The sequence below is a fragment of the Carcharhinus amblyrhynchos genome, chromosome 16 (assembly GCF_965287045.1).
Source record: "Carcharhinus amblyrhynchos chromosome 16, sCarAmb.v2.hapA, whole genome shotgun sequence".
Lineage (NCBI taxonomy): Eukaryota > Metazoa > Chordata > Chondrichthyes > Carcharhiniformes > Carcharhinidae > Carcharhinus > Carcharhinus amblyrhynchos.
In genome coordinates this window covers 35,097,562-35,117,035 of record NC_137339.1, presented here as the reverse complement: position 1 = coordinate 35,117,035, position 19,474 = coordinate 35,097,562, and the positions used below count along the sequence as shown (strand labels likewise).

General features: G+C 39.4%; 1 protein-coding gene across 3 annotated transcripts in view; it reads left to right on the top strand.

Moving 5' to 3' along the window:
- The window catches only part of LOC145353952 (ubiquitin-conjugating enzyme E2 variant 1-like), a 43,643-nt gene that overhangs the window by 9,784 nt on the left and 14,385 nt on the right, over positions 1–19,474 (top strand). For 2 of the 3 annotated variants that reach the window (XM_080204975.1, XM_080204976.1), the window contains exon 2: positions 18,758–18,906. In XM_080204975.1, the coding sequence (XP_080061101.1) occupies positions 18,758–18,906 (149 nt within the window). Of the gene's footprint in view, positions 1–3,075; positions 3,172–18,757; positions 18,907–19,474 lie in introns of those variants that run through there. The other variant, XM_080204974.1, reaches the window with a different exon arrangement.

The following is a 19,474-nucleotide window of genomic DNA, read 5'->3' as shown; positions in this document are numbered from 1 at the left end:
CATTGTGGCTGTCCTCTCTTTTGGCCTGCATTGTGGCTGTCCTCTCTTTTGGCCTGCATTGTGGCTGTCCTCTCTTTTGGCCTGCATTGTGGCTGTCCTCTCTTTTGGCCTGCATTGTGGCTGTCCTCTCTTTTGGCCTGCATTGTGGCTGTCCTCTCTTTTGGCCTGCATTGTGGCTGTCCTCTCTTTTGGCCTGCATTGTGGCTGTCCTCTCTTTTGGCCTGCATTGTGGCTGTCCTCTCTGTAGCCTTTCTGCAAGTCCACAGAGATGACAGGCACTTGTTGGATTAGACTAATATCTGTGGGGCTTCTTTTTCAACCTCTCCCAAGTCGATACTGCCTGGCTGCCTGACGTATTCTGTATAAAACCATGATCTCTCAAGAATGATAAACTAGAGTGACCTTAGGCAGACACCTTTCTGACAGGTGTGGGACTGTCCTGCTGTCCTGATACGTGGGCTGAGGTTGCCTTGCCATTTCTAGCCTGCCTTGTATGTTTACTGGTGACCTTCTCAAAATTTAGGAGACTACTTTGTTTTTTTAAAAAAAATGAAAAATTAAACATGGGCTCCTGTACGCATTGGCTGAACTTTTACAGATTTTCCACCTTGTTTTCCCCTCTGCTGCTGCTCTGCCTCTGTTTAAAGTGTATTGTAAATATGTTCCCCTTTGTTTTGTGTTTGGTATAATATCTACAGTGTTCTGATTAAACTGGCAGGCTAGAAAAGAAGAAATAAAATGAAATGGCAAAGAGTTTATATACTTTAAGAAAAATACTTAAATTGTTAGATTTTAAAATTTGTAGGTTACCGAACTAGAAGATGCAGATCAGCCATGATCTGATGAAAGGTGAAGCAAACTTGAGGTTGAATGGCCTACTGTTGTTCCTGAATTTTGGTAAAGGGAGAAATGGTTTGTGTAGGGCTATGAGATGGATGATATCAGCTGAACTGCTTGATTGTTTTGTCTTAGTTTTGTAATAGGCTCCCTGTTAGTTGTTCTGCCTGGTGAGTTAAAATTAGCTCCTCGAGGTCCTGAACTAGAAGTTTTGGCAACAGTAAAGAAAGCATTAGAAATGTTTGCAAAGCGCATGCTGGATATGCATTACAGTATGTATTCCTGTTCCATGCTGCAGAGTAGCTAAATTTATATGGCCAGCTGACAGATGGGTCCAGCTTTTAATTCGAAAACTCAGTCAAGTTGTTACATATTCATGTTTTAGATCCCAACATAGCTCCATGTTCCTACACCGTAAATAGGTAGATTTTATGGTACAATATGCAATTTTGCTGTTGGCATTTAAAATAGTCATTATTTATAGTGTGTAATATTGAGCTGAGACTTTCTTACAATTGTTTGTTTTTCCTCACATTTGCGCTAACCACCCAGCTGCTGTCCTCCCAGGCCAAATGAGAGGGCGTGCTGCTCCCGCCCTGGAGAAACACCCTGCCTTTCCTGGGCAGCCTGGAGGATATTCTCTGTGGAGGCATCACTGAACTGTGGGGCCAAACGTTCCTTTCTTCTTCTGGATATCTTGGATTCAACGCAAACATGAGCTTCTCCCCTGCAGTGTCTATCCCACACAAGACACCCCCTCACCCTCACCCCCATAGTGTGAGACATGGCTCATTGGTGACGCATTGGCCTTTGAGTTAAAAGGCCTTGGTTTCAAACTCCCCTCTACAGACAATCAAGAAACTTCAGTGCAGGAGTGAGGGAGTGCTGCAGTATTGGGGTATGGTTTTTTGACTGGGGCTCTGCCTGCACCACTGAATGGGAAATGAAAGGTCACAGCTAATGTTCGTTTCTCAAACAACATCAAAAAAGGCACATCCTCTGTTCATTTGCCTCATTGCTGTTTGTGGATCATTTTGCTGCGCAAATATTGTTTACCACATTCTCTATGTGATTACCACATTACAACAGTGGCAACACTTCATTAGGTAGTAAGTACTTTGGGCCATTCAAATTGTTTTAAAATGATTCTACAAAGACAGTTAGTAGATTTCCCAGTGGTTGAGTGATGAGGAGACCTGGAGCAAGTTGTGCCCCCCCTCCAGCCCACTGGCAAATAGGGTGAATAGACACTCCAGAGCAAAGGCAAACTCAACATGAAAATTTAAAACCTGAAAAGGCGTTTTGAGATTTGTCCGGATGTCTGCAGAAAATGTGTGAAATTTTTTTTGGTGTTTAATGACGAAAGAATTCTACAATGTATAACGAAAGAAAAATGTTCTTGTAGCATTTTAATTTGGAATAATTGTTTTAACGACAGCAGGAAAGTGTACAACTGAATGATAAAGTCCTAACTAGGATTGATTTCCTGTATGACAAGACTCTTGCATTTCATTGATGCACACCTGTCACTGAATTCTTTTCCGTTGTGAAATGACGGTTGATAATGAGACCTAAACTAAATGTTAAAAAAACGGGCAGTCTATTTTAAAATAATAACATGATAACATGGTTTTATATTGTGGTGCAATTTTTTTACATTATTAGGTAGTGCAAAATATATCCTTACCGTGTCTACATACTATTTGCCAGCTACTGTAATCAACTTTATAATTTTCAACCTTGCTGTTTTAAGGGTTGATCAGCCCAAGATTTGAAATTCAATTTTATTTGCCCAAGTGCCTAAGATACACGAAAGGAAAGCTTGCTTTGTTAATCTGTATCAAATTGTATCATTTAAAAATATTGCTAACTAGGTAATGTGGTTAACATTCTTGATACGTTAATCATGTAACCATAATAAATGCACAAATGTTTAATAACTACAAAATGAATCATTGACAGTGATTTATTAAATGTTGAAACAAGCTAAAGTTGGATTTTTGAAAGTGGTGGCTGAGACTAAAATGTAAATAAATGTAAAGGTTAGTTCACATAACCTTTCGTTTCCGTTCAGATAAACTGCTGCTCAAAAATAAGCTCTGGATTCAAGGAGCATCATGGTCTCAACAGAAGAGTAGCTGAATCCCCCAGCCCCATCCCATTGCCTGTAACCATTTTTTTTCAGATGAATGGTGAATACCACTATAATGGAGCCTAATCCTGCTCTTATTTGACATGTCCATACATGCCCACTTTAGTACTAACCAATGGACAGTTGTCAGGAATGGAAGCTGCTGGATTTTCTACATCAGCCAACCCACCCTGAAAATACAGGTACAAGACTAGAGTGCACATCAAATATAGTAACACCTTGGCTAAAGTCAGCTATCCCACTATTAAAGCTTCAGCTATGTTTTACCTGCCAGGTCATTGCTGAGTTGGTTGATTGGTTTCTAATCTGCTAGTGCTGTTTTATAACTCTGCATCATTCTTGCCCTGAACCATGTAATTGGTGTAACTCAAAGTTGTTACATGAGCAAAATAACTTTATAACAAGATTCCTGAGCTTTCTCTGTGTTTCACTTGTGCTGAGAAGATCAAATCTGGTATTGCAGAATGGTGTAATTAACCCAGTAAGGAAAAAAATCGATGCCCATCATACTGGAGCTAGTGCTGCCATGAGAGGGAGTAACCGTAGCTCTTGAAATGATGTAACACTGACCTGAATTTATACAACACCTTTCACAGAATATGCCAAGAACTTTCACAGAACTATCAAACGAAAGTTTGGCAACAAATCACACCAGGAGATATCAAGGCAGGTGATCAATAGCTTGGCTAAAAATGTAGGCTTGTGGGGATTCCAGAGGAGGTAGGATTTTGGCAGCTGAAATCATATCCACCAATGGGTGGAGTGATTGAAATGGGATGTGTTTTAAAGGCCATGGGGAGCGCCGATGTTTAGGAGAGTTTACAGGCTGGAGGAAATTGGAGATGTGGAGGTGGTGGAGCCGGGAAAAGATTTAAAAACATGGATGAAGATCTTAAACAATTGTAGAAGAGAAAAAAGCTATTTGGCCTGTCATGGCCATGCTGGCTCTTTGAAGGGAGAAGTAAACAACGTTGAACAATATTTTATCAAACCTGTTCATTCTACATACAGTTGTTCGCATTGTTGCTTCACAGCACCAGGTTCAATTCCACCTCGAATAACTGCCTTTGTGGAGTTTGCACATCCTCTCCATGTTTGCGTGAGTATCCTCCAGGTGCTCTGGTTTCCTTCCATAGTGCTTCACATTTCTCTGCATTAAATCTCATCTGCCACGTGCCTGTCTAATCCACCAGCCTGTCTAAGGCTTCTTGAAGTCTAACTCTATCCTCCAAACAGTTCATAATACTTTCAAGCTTTGTGGCACCTGCAAAGTATGTAATTTCCTTGCACACCCAAGTACAGGGCATTAATATAGATCAAGGAAAAACAGTAGACCTAATACCCAACCCCTGAGAAACTCCACTGTAAAACTTCCTCCATTTCAAAAACAGCTGTTCATCCAATATTCTATTTCCTGTTGCTCAGCCAACTTTGTATCCATGCTGTCATTTTTCCTTTTAACTTATGGGCTTTAATTTTGCTGACAAAACTATTATGTGGTACCTTATCAAATGCCTTTTTGGAATCCAATCTTATCACATCAGCTGCATTACTCTCATCAAACCTCTGTTACTAAAAACTTAAATTAGTTAAACACAATTAGCCTTCTACTTAACTATTTCACACTTGTCCGAGTAACTGCTAATTTGGTACCGTATTATAATTTCTAAAAGCTTTCACACCACTGAGGTTGACATGACTGGCCTGCAGTTGCTGGTTTTATCCTTTGGTGATTGAACCAGGTTTTGTTTTTGCAATTTCCCAGTCCTCTGGCACCCCTCTATCGTTGGGCGGATTATGGCCATTATCTCTGCAATTATCACCGTTCCTTTCCTCATCAAGCTTGGATGCATCTGATCAACTTTAGTACAGCCAGACTTTCTAATACCGCCTGTTTGTTAATTTGAAATGAAAGGTGATCTCATTGAAACTTGTATAATTCTGCAGAGTTTGACAGTGTAGATGCTGAGGTTTTCCCTGAGTGAAAAGTCTAGAAGTAGGGAGCATAGCCTCAAAATAAGAGATTGTCATTTAAGATTATCAAGGAGGAGTTTCTTTACTCAAAATTGTGATTCTGTAAAATTCTTATCTCTGTGGATGTTCAGGTGTAAAGAATATTCAAGTCTGAGGTGCCCTCCCAGAATCGGGTGTGGAGAGCTGACAAGAAAATACAATTGTAGTCAAAGATGAGCTATGATCGTATTGAAAGGTCAGGCTACTCACTTCTGATATTCTAATGGTATGAGTTAGCAGTAGAGGTTTGGATGTCTTCTAAGTTTTTGGTAGGTAGGTGCGTGTTGGGTTAGTCATGTCTTGATGTAGCAAGGGCCCGGATATATATTTGAGAAGCAGGGGTGGAGTCAGGCATGTTATGGAAATTGAGGCGGATGTCCTCGTGATGGTGCAGTTATGTGGTTGGTAGTTCATCTTGGGATTAAATGTTACACCATTGTACTAGGAGAGAAGTAGTCAGTGGCTAAGGGATGGTGTTTGTTGTGATGGCTTCGGTTTCTCATTTAATTGGAAGGACTTTCTACACGCAGTTATGGATGTCAGACGAGTAGTGTGGCAATTTGGAGGTAGTGAAGGGGTTGAAAGAGATGCTGGTAAGGTAGAGTTGGATGTCATCAACCAATGTTTTGTTTTCGGATGATGTTGTTGGAGGACATCATCTCAAAAAATGGGAAGGGTCAAGGACCAGATGCTCGGGGGGCACCAGTAGGAAGTGTTGGAAGAGAAGCCATTGTAGGCAATTATGTTTATGATTTGATAGCTAAGAACAGTATCAGATTAATGAAGTCCTGATCAGTTGAATGATGGTGGTGTGGCTTTGGAGGGAATCATTTTCCTTTGGGATTGTCATGTGGAATGTCATTTGTGACTTCAATAAGGACTGTTGTGTCACAGGACAGAAACCTTATTGGTAAGATTAAAAAGTCAAGTTGAGGGAAGATGGGCATGGATTTACCAGGTGCAAACACAGTTAAGGATTTAGGAGTGGAAAGAGAGATTGGCGATGCAGGTTCATTTGCAAGGATTGAGGATCATGCGTTTTCTTTAAGGAGAGCGTATTTGAAAGAGAACCACAAACAATATCAGTTCACTCTCCTGGAGGGGAAGTTGTTAGTCAGTGGTTTTGAGGGAATAGAGTCAAGAGACCAGGAGGTAGGAATCATAGATAATAGGTGCTCAATGAGGAAACAAGTAGCGCATAGAGCATAAACTAAAGAGCAAAGTAATTTTGGGGCAGGGGAACCTTAAAGGAAGTTTTGTGCAGTGCGCTGGGGGAAAGGAGTTAATTTGGGAAAGCAGCTGATTGGATCGTCTTACTAAAGTGACTAAAGTTCATGAGTAGCTTGGAGTTGTAGACAGAGGAGATGGGGAGAGTGGATTTTAAGAAGATGCTTTGTAGTTGAGAAAGTAAATAGGAAGTTATCTTTGCATTCCAACATGATCCTGCAATAATAAGCACTTTGTGCAGGACCCAATAATGCTTTATGTGGTCCAGCCAGATTTGGCAATGAGTGGCTAAATCATATCTACCACATCCATCAAGCATGTTTTTTTTTCAGACAAGGGACTAGAGCTGAGGGCTGTATGGGCAGGTTGAGAGAGAATAATGAATTTTAAGTATAGAGGATTTTTTTGGATCAGCTCTTCAGGTATTTTAATAAAGTTTTCAAAAAGGCAAAAATATATTTTCAAAAAAGTAAGCTATTTGTAATGTGATTTTGACTTTGCCTTTGGCTGTTATACGAGGGATGTGGTCAAAAGCAAATCTCAAAAGTTACTGTAAGGCCATAATAGTAGCAGTAGTTGTTAACTTGCTGCAAAAAGGTATAATTGATGCCTTTGGCAAATGCGTATTTAAATAATTTTAATGCAAATGTTCAAACATTAAAGAATGCAGTGCCAAATATAATCCAATTGCATAATTCCTCTGATGTAATAAAGGAGGTTCTGATATTTTGGTATAGAAGTGGAAAATTAGTGTTCTTATTAGTGTCTTGATTGTGAAGATTCCCAAGTTACATGCAGACATTCATGAATTCCAGTGGAGTTGATGCGGGATTGAAGGAAAGAACAAACTTTAATTCGTTTCACCTTCTGGGTCGGAACAGAAAGCGATATGATAAATCACATGAAATTGTTTCTGAAGTTGTGGTGGCCATCTTGTTGCAGCAGCATATTACAAAGAACAATGAGATGGATGACCAGTTAATCTATTTTTAATGCTCTCGGTTGGATAAAAATGTTGACAAAAATACCGAACGCTCTATTTGAATACCATCAAAATCCATTGAATACAGTCAGTTAAGTAATTTGTTTAATATCTCATCCAAAAGTTAGCATTATCTAAATAAGTTTGTGTCAGCCTAGATCAATGCTTTTGAACAAGTCTGGATTTGTGTAGCACAACTGTAGACTAGCTTAAATTATTTGGGGGAGGGGGGAGAAGGGGTGCGTTTTGGCAGAATAATGATTAAAACAATTACTTTAACATAAAACTGGACAAACGATTGTTCATGCTTTTAATTATCTAATTTAAAGGGACAATCTGGATATTGTATTTACATCTATTAACCAACCTTTTGTTACAAGATTCTCTGTTCTTCAACATGAGATTGAGCTCACTTTCAATTCTCTAATCTTTCATTCTTGTTGCCAGTTTTGTTGTGGATGAATGAAGGATGTGATGCAGATGTAAGTTCAGTGAGTCTTGAGCAAATCAAGCACATTGGTGTAGGCTCAATGCGCTGAATGGCCTCCTGCACTATAGGGATTCTATGGCAATTTCATTTGCTAAAATAGTCTCTCACTCAGAGCCAAATATTAACAGCACACTCTAGGCATAGCTACTTACTGAATACTCATGCACAAATCATATCAATTCTGCTCTTTAGCTTTGGTGTCAGGTTCATCTAAATCACTGAGACACTCTAGGTTGACAACAAGAGTTTTCCAACCACTCCAATCTTTTACAGAAGTCTTGGAAACAGACCATGCATCCCAGCCTCCTTCATGAAAGTGTTGTAGCTATGGCTAGAACTCCTTTTCTGTAACATAATGAGGAAAGTGTGACAACTTACCTTGAAGCATCTGGCTTGTGAAACATCAGAACTTTGGAAGTCTGGGACCAAATTAAAAGTTTCTTGGACAAGTTTGGATTAATTAAAGTAAATCACGAATGGAATAAAAAGTGGGAGCCTGAAGTCAGTTGAGTGACAGGAAACAAAACTTTGTGGTAAATGGTTGTTTTTGATCTAGGGAATGGTGCACAGTGATGTTCCCCAGGGGCCAGAAGGAAGATCTATATTAATAACATAGTCTTGGGTGCACAGGGTACAATTTCAAATGTTGGAGATGAGACTTGGACGTGTTGTTTTTCTTACTCTTTTATGGGATGTTAGCATTGTTGGCAAGGCTAGCATTTGTTACTCATCCCTAATGGTCCTCTCAAATTGAGCATAATGGTTGCCTTTCAGGGCATAGATAAATTGATGGAATGGGCAAACTCTAAGCAGATTGAAGCTAATCCAAGGAAGTGTAAAGTGATTAATTCTGTTAGTGGACACGGAGAGGCAATATAAACTAAAATACACAATTCACAGGGAGTGCAGGAACAGAGACACAAATCATGGAAAGTGGCAAGGTTGAAAAACTGGTTAGAAAGGCACGTAAGTACCTGGGCTTTAATGAACATGTACAAAATATGAGGTTGGCCTTTACTGATGTAATGTTCAATTCTAACACCACATTTTAGGAAAGAAGTGAAGGCTTTAGAGACAATTCAGGAAAGATTTGCAAGAATGCTTCCAGGGATGAGGGACTTCAATTATGCTGATAGAAGCTGGTTCTTCTCCTTGGAGAAAAGAAAGTTAAGAGGAGATTTAATAGAAGTGATCACAGTGGTACAGCAATTAGCACCGCTGTCTCTCAACTCCAGGGACCCAGGTTCAGTTCCACCTTTGGGTGACTGTGTGGAGTTTGGCACATTCTTCCCATATCTGTATAGGTTTCCTTCAGGTGTGTCGGTTTCCTCCCACAGTCCAAAGATGTGCAGGTTAGGTGCATTGGCCATGCAAAATTGCCTCTTAGTGGCCTGAACTGTGTAGTTGATATAGGTTAGCCATGGTAAATGGGATAGGTTGGGGAAGAGGACCTGGGTAAAATACTCTTGTTAGAGAGTTGGTGAAGACTTTGGCTCGGATAGTCTCTTCTGCACTGTAGAGATTCTATGAAAGCTATAGTTCTAGACAGAGAAGCTGTCCCTTTTGGCAGAGGGGTCAAGAACCAGAGGGGACAGATTCAAAGTGATTAACAAAGAACCAAAGATGACATAAGAAAGCACTTTTATTATGCAGTGAGTAGTTCGAATCTGAAATGCGCTGCCTGGGAGTGTGATGAAGTCTGATTCAATTGTGATTTTCAAAAGGAAATTGGATCAGCCCTATTAGAGACACAATTAGTGTTACAGGGGAAGGGCAAAGGTTTGAGACTAGCTGAGTTGCTTTTACAGTGAGCTGGTTGGCCGCTGGACAGTTGGAACTGAAAATTGTATTTCAGTCTTTGTGTTTAGAAACTAGTATTCGTCAGCTATTTCAGATCCCCAAACCCCGAAGCGTTCCTCTGCTCCAAAGTAGGCTTTATATCAGGGAGTTGTCAAAGTCATGCAAATTAATCTGATCCCAGAAGTTCTCACAATGAGAGGGGGCCTAGTCAGGCCTTGCAAAGAGCATTGCGCTAACTTCAAGGTGAGGTTTAGAAGGGATTTAGGGGAAATGGTTTTCAACTAGCAGGTGCTGAGTGTCTGGAACTTACTACTTGGAAGAATGGTAGAGGCAGAAGCCCTCATAATCTTCATTTGAAATTGTCCTCCTGATGCTCCTGATAGCAACACTGGGTGTGAGTTACATGGTTGCATTCCTGACCAAAAAACACTACACAGGTTATAATTCCGTTACCATGATTCAGTAAATATGTCCATTCACATTTGAATGGGTGCGCTCAGATGTGTTGTCAGCATTGATGCAAACCATTTAGGTTGGAGTGTAAAACAGGGAATGGTCGACCAGTAATGCTAACATTGGTACTGGGGAAGTTGTTAGTCCATCATCAAGGATTTCATAACTCAACATTTGGAAGGCAGTTGTGTAATCAGACAAAGTGAGCATTGATTTACAGAGGGGAAATCATGCTTGACAAATCTATTGGAATTCTTTGAGGATGTAACTAGTAGAGTTGACCAAGGAGAACCAGTGGATGTGGTTTATTCAGACTTTCAGAAGGCTTTCGACAAGGTCTCATAACAGATTACTGTGTAAAGTTAAAGCACATGGGATTGCAGTTAATGTTTTGAGATCGGTAGAAAGCTGGTTAGCAGATAGGAAGCAAAGAGTTGGCATAAATGGGTCTTTTTCTAATTGGCAGTCCACAAGGATCTGTGCTAGGGCTCCAACTGTTCGCATTATATATTAATGATCTGGAAGAAGGAACTAAATGTACTATTTCCAAATTTGCGGATGATACAAAGTTGGATGGGAAGATGTGCTGTGAAGAGGATGCAGAGATGTTTCAGCATGATTTGGACGGGCTGAGTTTGTGGGCATATGCATAGCAGATGCAGTGTTATGTGGATAAATGTGAGGTTATCCACTTTGGTAGCAATAAAAGGAAGGCAAATTGTTTCTTGAATGGGTGTAAATTGAAAAAGGTGAATACTCAGTGAGACCTTGCTGTCCTTGTGCATCGGTCACTGAAAGTAAGCATGTAGGTATAGCAAGCAGTAAAGAAAGCAAATGGTATGTTGACTTTCATAGGGAAAGGATTTGAGTTTGGGATAGGGATGTTTTACCGCAGTTGTATAAATGTGTTGGTGAGGCCACACCTCAAAAGTATTGTGTGCAGTTTTGATATCCTTATCTGAGGAAGGATGCCCTTGCTATAGAGAGTACAGCAAAGGTTTACCAGGCTGATTACTGGGATGGCAGATCTGTCATGTGACAGAGACTAAGTCGTTTAGAATTATATTCACTGGGGTTTAGAAGAATGAGAGGGAATCGCATAGAAACTTGTAAAATTCTAACAGGGTTAGACAGGGTAAATTCAAAAAGAATGTTTCCAATGGTGGGGGAATCTAGAACTAGGGGTCATAGTTTGAGGATAAGGGGTGTAAACCTTTTAGAACTGAGGTGAGGAGGAATTTCTTCACCCAGAGGGTGGTGAATGTGTGGAATTCATTACCACAAAAAGTACTTGAGGCCCAAAACATTGTCTGATTTTAAGAAGAAATTAGATATAGCTCTTGGGGCTAAAGGGACATGGGGGAAAGGGGGTTTCAGGATATTGAATTCAATGATCAGCCATGTTCAAAATGAATGGCACAGCAGGCTCAAAAGGCCGAATGACCACCACCTGCATCTAGTTTCTATTTCCCATTTGTGTTAAAGGACATGTACCTGAAGTGCTGTAACCTACAAGGTTATGTACAGTACGAGGGCGGGCGAATGGAATTAGACTGGATGGCTCCTTTGCTAAGCCAGGTGGCCTCCTGTGATTCTCTCACTCAGTTTGCCAAAGCATGATTTCAGCACATCAATGGTTAGACCAGTAGACATGCCAATGATCTGTCTTTTCCAAATGCAAGAATGCAGATTCTGTTAAAGCAAGTCAAGTAAAAATGTAAAAGCAAAATACTGCAGAAGTTGGAATTCTGTGATAAAGACAGACTGAAAATACTCAGGCAGCATCTCTGGAGAGAGAGAAACCAGGTTAATGAAAAATATAATGGTCTGTTTTTGAACATGGAAATTATAAATAGGTAGAATTTATGTTCATTGTTACCTGTTTGTTTTTCTCAATGTTATCCAAAGCAACTTGTCTTTAGTACTGAAGAAGCTATTGACTCCTAAGATGAACAGTTGTACAATGTTCACATTACCATTCTGCCCTTAGTGAGACTCTACAACATAAAATGATGGACCTTATCAACCAGTTGCACTACTGTCTTTTAATATTACTTTCAGCCTTCGTGCATGTGTTGTACGATAATCTGTTGTTGACAGGCATGTCTCTCCCATGAACAGATAATCATGCTATGGCTTATACTCAAAACTTTACAATAGCGCCATCTAAGAGAGGCTTTATAATCAAAACTAGCCTGGCATATGTCTTACAATACCCTTTTCTGCATGGTGAGAATGTCATTCCAGTAATTTGCCATTTTTATTCACTGATCTCACTGCAAAAGATGATATGACTCAAAACTTAATGCTTGTTTTTCCTGCAAGTTCAGTTTTAAGGTTTGAAGGTGTTGACAATCTGTTTCCTAGTTCCCCTTTGACATTGTGTTTGAAAGTTTTGCACCATCATGCACAAAAACGCAAACCTCTGCAAAATTTGACTATTTGTGTTCTTCACCACAAGGTCTGGTCTGATGTTCTACCAACAGTTATATTTTGACAAATGGCCTATCTCCACAGTCTGCTGTCCTAGTAGTCATACTGCTCTCTGCCTCTGCTGAGTTTTCCTCCAGGTTTGCTGTTTTTGTCACCTGTGGCCTCCTGTATTATTTCTCCATTAGTGTGACTGCTGTGAAGTTTAAATGCTGAGTAACCTCAACTTTGGTTCTTTTAAACTTATCTGGCTTGGAGGACTGTAAAGACCTATTGACCTATCCCCTTTTTTAATGTTTTCTTTCTCTCCTGGTGCTTTTTCCATTTCGCATTGTATCTTCCCAGTGCCGTGTCTCTTATTTTCAGTTAATTCAACTTGTCTGTATTTAATTTACTTTCTTTGCTTTCTCTTGGCACTATCTTATTTGCCCTATTGAGTTTTCTCAGTTGCTGCCAAAGTTTGCATGCCATTCTCTACATTCTTCCATTCTCTACCTTCACATCTTGTCAGCCGAAGAATTACTCCTTTAAAAGTTTTGAAGGAGCAGAATTAAAGAAAGCAAAGTCGCGATTCAAAGACTCCTCCACTCTGCAGTGCGCTTACAAATATTAATAATTCTCTGTTCTGCAAACATTTGATCATTGCATTCATATTGCAGCAAGTAGTGTTACAGTTCAGATAAAATAGTTTTAAATTGCAGAATCTGAGTGAAGCATCACATTTGATTCCCAAATTTGATTTTGCTTTCTTTTTAGACAAAAGTTGACAAGCTGAAATGTAGCAGCGCTGCTTACTATCATATAATTTGCAGAAAACTTTTTTTAAGTTTAGCGCAATGTAAAAGAAAAACACGTTTTAATTTTCAGACAGTAAAGCATTTTGCAGTTGTGAGATCTCTTTTTTAACAATAGCCTGTATTTTGCAGTAAAAGTATGTGAGGTCTGAGGACTCACTAGTGTTATAGAGTAAATAGAACAGCAACATCTAGCATCTGCATAACTACTCATGGAAATTTGGAAGTTGTAATCCAGTTTGACCTGATCCTCTTCAAGTTGCGCTGTACTGGTACCTCCTCGAGGCTGGATATTAAAATACATGAAAGACATGAAATTGAGGATGTGAGATTCAATGGGTCAGAAAATGTTAGGCTTGTCCATTCTGGCGTATGTGAATTTTGATAGCAGATTAGGTCTTGATTATTATCAATCTCTCTCGCATTGAAAGCGATGTGGAATCTCATTTCTTCTAATTACCTTTTTAATTTTAATTACTGTAGGGAATATTGAAAAAAATGACATTTTCTTCCTATCTCTTGTATAATCCACCTTTCTTTCCCCTCTATTTTAAATTCTATAGTTTGACATTGAATTAAATATTCCAACTTGCATTTCCTGGTCTAGGCTCTGCATGTCTAAGTAAGAATTCTTAAATGTGGTTGAAGATTCACACGTGCTTGCTGTGTATACTCAGGTCTTATATCCCTTTTAGATAGTACTATGCTGAAATGGCTCCCTAATTGTTAGAAATTGCTTTGCAAAGCAGACTTGAAGTCTGTGAGCAACAGTAGGCATATTGAATGGGGAGTATTGTTTGTTCTCCACTGGTTGCAAAAATCTGTCTTTTTAAGCAGCATTGCAATGCACACCTTGCTGTTGTTGCCCAGGTGCAACCACGTTTGTATGAAAAATGTGTTTGATACCTACCTGCATTTTTTTTTATTCGTCACTGGCTGGCCAGCATTTATTGCCCGTTCCTAGTTGCCTGAGGGTAGTTGAGAGCCAACCACATTACTGTGACTCTGGAGTCAGAGGCCAGACCAGGTAAGGAGGGCAGATTTCCTTCTCTAACAGACACTAGTGAGCCAGTTGGGTGGTTCTGACAATCAACAATGGTTTTGTGGTCATCAGTGATTCTTGATTCCAGATTTTTTAAATTGAATTCAAATTCCACCATCTGCCATGGCAGGATTTGAACCTGGGTCCCCAGAACATTAGGTGAGTTTTCTGGATTAATAGTTTAGCAATAATGCCAGTAGCCATTCCCTCCCCTACCTGATCCTTGCACTTGCAAATTTTTCTTAGATTTTTAAAAATTTGCCGTTACTCTTAAAGGACAGCTTTGGAACACTATCGCAAGTGAGCAGGTATTAAAAGTGCAGAAACAATTTATAGAAATTGTTTCTGCCTTGTGTAAATACAAACTGGTAATTTGACACTTTTTTGCAAATGTTTTTATTCTAAAGTCACTAAATTTTAACATTCCCTACAGAGTTAATCAGCAAGTATTTCCACTGTTGAGATGCTATTGCATATGATAAAAGTATGTAATAGCATATGAAGGTTTGATCATTGATTTAGACAAACAACTTAGACTAATAAATTAAATTTAGAACATTGTGACAATGTATCTGATTAACTTGATCTCTGGCTATTGGAAGTGCAGATCAGTTTAAGTGCTACTATAACTGTTTTCTTCTTTGCAATTTGTACCCCATAAATCAAGATTTCAATGGATTTGATGGAATGTAGTCTCACATTTTATGTTTAGGGGAATTTGTGGTTAGGATGTCAGTGCTAATTAATTAATATATTAATTCTCCACAAGGCTCGAAGTAAATTGGTCTAAGTTTACTTTAGCTAATGGTGTCCTCATTCAGGTAACAAATTCCAAACCCAGTAATCCTTTTGCTTTTAAAGTTTATTTGTGTCACAAGTAGGCTTACATTAACACTGCAATGAAGCTACTATGAAAATCCCTTTATCGCCACACTCCGGCACCTTTTCAGATACACTTAGCATGGCCAATGCACCTAACCAGCCCGTCTTTCAGATTGTGGGAGGAAACCAGAACACCCGAAGGAAGCCCGCACAGACGGGGAGAATTGCAGAATCCACAAGCCAGGAATCAAAGCCAGGTTCCTGATGTTGTGAAGCAGCAGTGCTAACCGCTGTGCCGCCCACATGATATTGACATGATACCAGTATCATGTGGGTGGCGAACTGGTGGCAATAACTCAATGTTTTAAATAAAAAGACTGATTAAACATGACAAATGTAGTTCAAGTCTAAAAATCAATAAATCCTGGTGTTAAATAGTTTTTAGATATTATATTGATCCAATGTGTCTCTTGTCACGAGCTTTAGCATTGCTGTATTTTTTCTATAGTGTTCAGTCTCCTTTCCTTTCCCTTGCAGTGCATTGTCTGAATGTATGTGTTTATAATAAAGATGTCAACATTTCTACAACTAAGGTATATTCTATAAACTGAACATCCCTGCAAATAATTTGAACATAGGTCGTTTCTCTAGCTCCTCTAAAGACCCATTGAATTCATCCAGTGAATAACTTAGGTTCCAGTTTTGACCCTTGTTCTGTGCCAAAGTAATTAATCTCAACCAAGGTGAAGAAGTAGCACTCTGAAAGCTCTTGTTACCAAATAAACCTGATGAACTTTAATCTGGTGTTGTGAGACTACTTACTGTGCCTACCCTAGTCCAACGCTGGCAACTTCACAACAGTCTCAACCAACACAGCAGCTGAGTGAAGCTCCTTTGAACATCATTAAGTTAGAGAGCAGTGAATTGGTCAAGTTCCCATTCTTAATCACTATGCTGTTGGAAAAGTATCCAACCCAGGCTGTCCCCTCCATCCTATCCCCATAACTTTGTGCATTTACCATGGCTTATTCTCCTAACTGATACATTTTTGGACACTAAAGTGCAATTTAACATGGCCAATCCATTTAACCTGCACACCTTTGGACAGATTAGGGAGGAAACTAGAGCATGGGAAAAACATGCAAACTCCACACAGTTACCCAAAGCTAGAATTGAATCTGGATCCCTGGTGCTGTGAGGCAGCAGTGCCACCATGCTGCCCTGATTTAGTGAATTAAATGACTGACTGAAAGAGAGAACAACTATATTTGATAAATTGGATCAAATTTTACACTGCACTCATTAAAATAAAAAGTTTTAAATTACATGCTTTAATCTTAATGATTTGAATATTTCTACAACTTTTTGGTTTCAGCTGTAGATTTAGCAACCATACTAATTTTCTATTAACCTAAAAATAGTTGTTAATTCCTGTGTTCAGGTATTGCTCTTTATTATTAAAAACTGGAATCATAGACTCCCTACAGTGCAGGAGGAGGCCATTCAGCCTCACTGACAACAACCCCACCCAGACCCTATCCCCATAACCCCATGTATTTACCTTGCTAATCCCCCTGACACGAAGGGGTAATTTGGTGTAGCCAATTAACCTAACCTGCATGTCTTTGGACTGTGGGAGGAAACTGGAGCACCCGTAGGAAACCCACACACACATGGGGAGAACGTGCAAACGCCATACAGACAGTGACCTAAAGCCTGGAATTGAATCTGTTTCCCTGGCACTGTGAAGCAGTGCTTAACCATTGTCGTCTTCAAAACATCCATCCTTGGTCTCATGTGTCCATGCAAGTTGCTACCCCTTCCAAACTTTCTTTCCTTTCCAAAGTCCTGGAACGTGTTATCATTCTTGAAACCAGAGCTGCTTTTCTGCAATTGCGCCCCTCAGGAGGAACAACTTCACTCAAAGGGTGGTGAATCTCTGGAATTCTCTGCCCGTTGAGGTGGTGGAGGCTGCCTCGCTAAATATTTTTAAGACGCGGGTTGATGGGTTTTTGATAAGCGAGGGGATTAAGGGTTATGGGGAGAGGGCGGGAATGTGGAACTGAGCCACGACAGATCAGCCATGATCTTATTGAATGGCGGGGCAGGCTCGAAGGGCTAGATGGCCTACTCCTGCTCCTATTATGTTCTTATGTGTCAGCTCTCCCACAACAGCCATGATCGTAAATTATATTCTCTGAGACTCTGGCAAGGCACATTAATCAGAAACTGATTAATATTTTGTCCTTTTTAAAATAGAACGAACCGCTTTTTTAAAACTCAAATGGGTAAGGTGGATTAAACAGTTGTACCATTGGTGTGGTGTTAATAGTATGCGTGCGTACAAGTTTTACAGCAGAAGAAATGTGTATATTTGTGCTTCACAGTTCTGTTGTAATTTTAAGCTGAAAAGTAGACTCTTAACTATTTATGCAATTGTGTTAATTTCAGTGAAAATATTATACTTTGCCTAAAGTAAGTTTCTTCCTGTCGATTGAGTGTGATAAGTTAAATACAGGAAATGAGCTACTTCTATTTTTAGAATATACCAACCTGTGCTGCGTTTTCATCTAGTTTTGAGTTGTGTGATTTTCCATTGATGAGTTGCATAGTGCTACAGCATGGAAATCTCACATCAATAAAAGTTCTGCATCTTCAGATTCTTGCTGCTCTTGTTGTAGAATGAGTTAAGTACTGGAATTGTATGTTCCAGTGTGTATTTGTGCAGTTTCTGGTCTGATTACAGTTTAACCAAAGTCAATTTTGTGAATATGGTATTGTTTGGTGTTCAATACTAAATTGACACACTTTTAATTATATTTGTGAAATTTTTTTCACCAAAATTCAAATGAGATTTAGACTAAGATTTGAACAGATTGGAGCATGTATCAACGCTGTCCTTTTTAGCCTTTGGTGACAGTAAATTTGACAGAATAACCATTATGGTGTAAATAGCCAATATTTATAACTCAACATCACAAAAACCAGATTATCTGGCCAATATCACATTACTGTTTGTGGAAGTTTGCTGCTGCATTTCCTACATTACAACAGTGACTTCACTTTAAAAAGTACTTAATTAGTAAAGCGTTTTGAGGTATCTGGTGTTCTGAAGGGGGCTATATAAATGTAGGTCTTTTTGAATACAAGCAGTGCATTTAAAGAAGGAAAGCTGTAGAGTGCCCTATTCCATTCAGCTTTTAATATTTCACATTCCAAGCGAGTAAGATTTAGACAGGCCGAAGATGGCAACATGTGGCTGAAAAAGCAGATATCGAAATGTCAGACTTTTCCTCTAGTCCTTTTGATTTTGTTATGAAGTTATCAGCTGCTGTAATTCACCAATACTTCATTATGCATTAATAAGTAGAAAGCATTTACAGGTAATTCTATGGTGACAGCCTTCTAAACTACAAGAGAAAAACTTGAGCAATTTTTAATAAATGCAGGGTTTGTCTTGCTGACTTGAATTGCTTTTCTCAGCCAGAGTTGTCCCTGATCGACAGAGCATGTCATCGTATGTATGTAACACTTCCACTGGTTAGTAACAGACTGCTATAAATTTCTCTTGTATGGAGATGCAACTGACTCACTCTTTTTAAAGTATTCTAATTCAGTAGGAATTAATTTGATATATCTGCAGTTGAAGTGTTTAAGTTCAACAAATGAAGAAATGTAAAAGTATCGTAGTTTAAGTTTACCTTATTTGTTGCAGCTGTAACAGTTCCACGCAATTTTCGTCTTTTGGAAGAACTAGAAGATGGCCAAAAAGGAGCAAGTGATGGAACAGTAAGTTGGGGACTTGAAGATGATGAAGATATGACACTTACAAGGTGGACAGGGATGATAATTGGACCTGCAAGAGTAAGTGTGATTTTTTTTTAAAAAAGTTAAATCATAGTCACAGTGATACTAATCTAGTGTTTACTTACCCTGGATTTAAGTGGTTTTCCATGTTATATTTTCACAATTTTAGATGAAAGTTGTGGAAATGCAGAATGTGTGTTGCGAAAAAGCATAGTATTGATTATTGCCAGATCCGATTGGAACGAGTAGGCCTTTTTCAGCCCCTCGAGCCTGCTTTGCTATTCAATTAGATCATGGCTGATCTGTATTTCAACTCCATGGTTTTACGTTCATGGGATGTGGGCATCAATGACAAGACCAGTATTTGTCGCTCATCCTTTGTTTCGCAGTCTGCATGGGAGCATTGCTCCAAACAGTGTAAATCCCCACCCCCAACAATTCCCATTGATTTCAAATTTGGCTCCTTGATACCATATTCTTTCAAATGCTGCCTTGGTGTCATGGGTAATCACTCTTACCACACCTCTGAAATTCAGCTCTTGTAATGAAGTCTGCTGCTGTGGGGTCCTTGTGGAACTTGAGGTGAGCATTGGTAGTAGGCTGTTGGTGAGTATGTGATACTTGA